The sequence below is a fragment of the Belonocnema kinseyi genome, chromosome 4, assembly GCF_010883055.1.
Source record: "Belonocnema kinseyi isolate 2016_QV_RU_SX_M_011 chromosome 4, B_treatae_v1, whole genome shotgun sequence".
Classification (NCBI taxonomy): Eukaryota; Metazoa; Arthropoda; class Insecta; order Hymenoptera; family Cynipidae; genus Belonocnema; species Belonocnema kinseyi.
In genome coordinates this window covers 88,720,076-88,722,027 of record NC_046660.1, presented here as the reverse complement: position 1 = coordinate 88,722,027, position 1,952 = coordinate 88,720,076, and the positions used below count along the sequence as shown (strand labels likewise).

Genomic DNA, 1,952 nt, shown 5'->3' with positions numbered 1-1,952 from the left:
CATTTTTCATAAATTATTTTTTTAGATAAACCATTCTTTCAGTAGAAAATCAAAATGTTTAATTTTTACATAAATTGCTAAGAAAGGTAAAGGTTACAGTATAAGGTAGTTTAGAATCGTGTACATTTTTCAACATGAAAAATATATTCACGGATATTTTTTCAAAAATTAAGAAAATCGACAGAACGAGCGAATACATCGACTGTAGAGGCAGTCATGATTAACAATGTTAATATTTAAGTTGATGTTGTGCACTTTATGAGAAATTCCAGTTTTTATATTTTTAGGAAAATAGTGTTCATTTTCTTATTTTTTAAATGTTCATATTTTGTTTAGACAATTTGATAGATCAAGGATTCCCCCATCAGTTTTACCAAAATAAATATCCAAATATATATGTCATCAGTAGAAAAATACAGCATTTCAAAAAAAGCTGTCAGTTTTCAACAGATTTTGACAATTGGAAGTTTAACTTCAATAGCTCGTAATTGCTAAGAGAAATTTTTTTTTAGCTAAACTATGAATTACGAATCTCTTTATTTTTATTTGATAAGGGCATGTTTAAAGGCCAATTTATTTCGATACCCTCACCTGGACCTCTCTGCATGATTTGAAATGGAATCGGTGCATTGTCTTTTCAATTGTTCATTATTATTAACATTTCTTGAAATAAATTTTAATTTGTCTCAAGTTCATATGCTAGCAAATAAATGAAATTTAATACACATAATTCCTTTTAGTAGACCGATAGTTAGAAGTAAATAAAAAAGAAGTAAAAGATAACGAATTTATTTAATTAGAGCGAAATTAATTTATAATAAACTTACCCTTCGAAACGTAAATCTGTTTTCTCATGGATTTCATGATAAGAAGTTTGAGCCGTTCCAGAATTTGAATTGGAGCACAATACCGAGTTCTATTATAAACAATCATGTGAGCTAAGAATTAAAAATGTACTAAAGCCTCAAGTTCAGAATTTCAAATTCATTAATAACAAATTAAAGATCTGGCGAATCTTTTTTAATCTTTTAGAATCTTTTAGAATCTTTTAAAATCTGTTATTCGTTTATTGTGCTTTAATTTTTATTTATTTTATTTTATTTCTTTGCACTAATTAATATCACTCGTTGATTATACAGGAAGTAACCTGCGTAGATACTGGCTTTTAAACTTTAAAGATCACACTTGGTTGCACTTTACACTGGTCTATAAAAGTATATTTAATGATTGCAGGCACTGATAGGTTTCCTTGCATTTGGGGAATCTACGTCATTGATGTGGTGGTCCGGAACATCTTTAATTCTTTTTGGTTTGCTTCTCATCTGCTATGCACCCGTTAAAGAATCGCCGGTCACAACCAAACGCAAAGAACAATAATTCACCTGCAACATTTTTACACTCGACTGCTGCCGCTACACTACTGCAGGAAACAACAAAGCGCCGATAATTCACGAATGATGACTCAACTCGGCAGAATAGTAAATCTCAAATTTTTCAATCTTACCGGAAAAAAGTGGCAAAAAATTAGAGAAATTAACGTCCTTAAATTGCGTGGACACATTTTTTTCCAATTTACCCCCTCCCCTCCCCTCCCTCCCCCTTATGTAAACATGCGCAGATTCAGAGAAGTGACTTTACGGCGGGGGGGGGGGGTGAAAATTGTGTACATATATAGAGCTGTGACTAATTAAATTGAATAACTTTTGTATATGTAAATTCTGAAAATACATGTTTCAGAGTGACATCTAAAAACAAAAACAAGTTTTTTGTCATTTCCTGGATACCAGCACATTTTCTAAGTCATAAATTTAACAAATTTAAAATTTCATCACTGAAAAAAGGCATTACAGAACACTTCTAAATATAAAGTATTTATAATTAAAACAAAAAATTATTTAATTAATTAAGTCTTTAATTTTATCAGATTTTTTTCAAACTTGGGATTCTTTTTC

General features: G+C 30.0%; 1 protein-coding gene across 3 annotated transcripts in view; it reads left to right on the top strand.

The window, feature by feature from the left end:
• LOC117171720 (transmembrane protein 42) overlaps nucleotides 1-1,674 on the top strand; it is a 26,883-nt gene extending 25,209 nt beyond the window's left edge. For all 3 annotated transcript variants that reach the window (XM_033359281.1, XM_033359279.1, XM_033359280.1), the window contains exon 4: nucleotides 1,234-1,674. In XM_033359281.1, coding sequence (XP_033215172.1) covers nucleotides 1,234-1,377 — 144 coding nt within the window. In that variant the 3' untranslated portion in view covers nucleotides 1,378-1,674. The remainder of the gene's footprint in view (nucleotides 1-1,233) is intronic.
• Nucleotides 1,675-1,952: the final 278 nt, after the last annotated feature.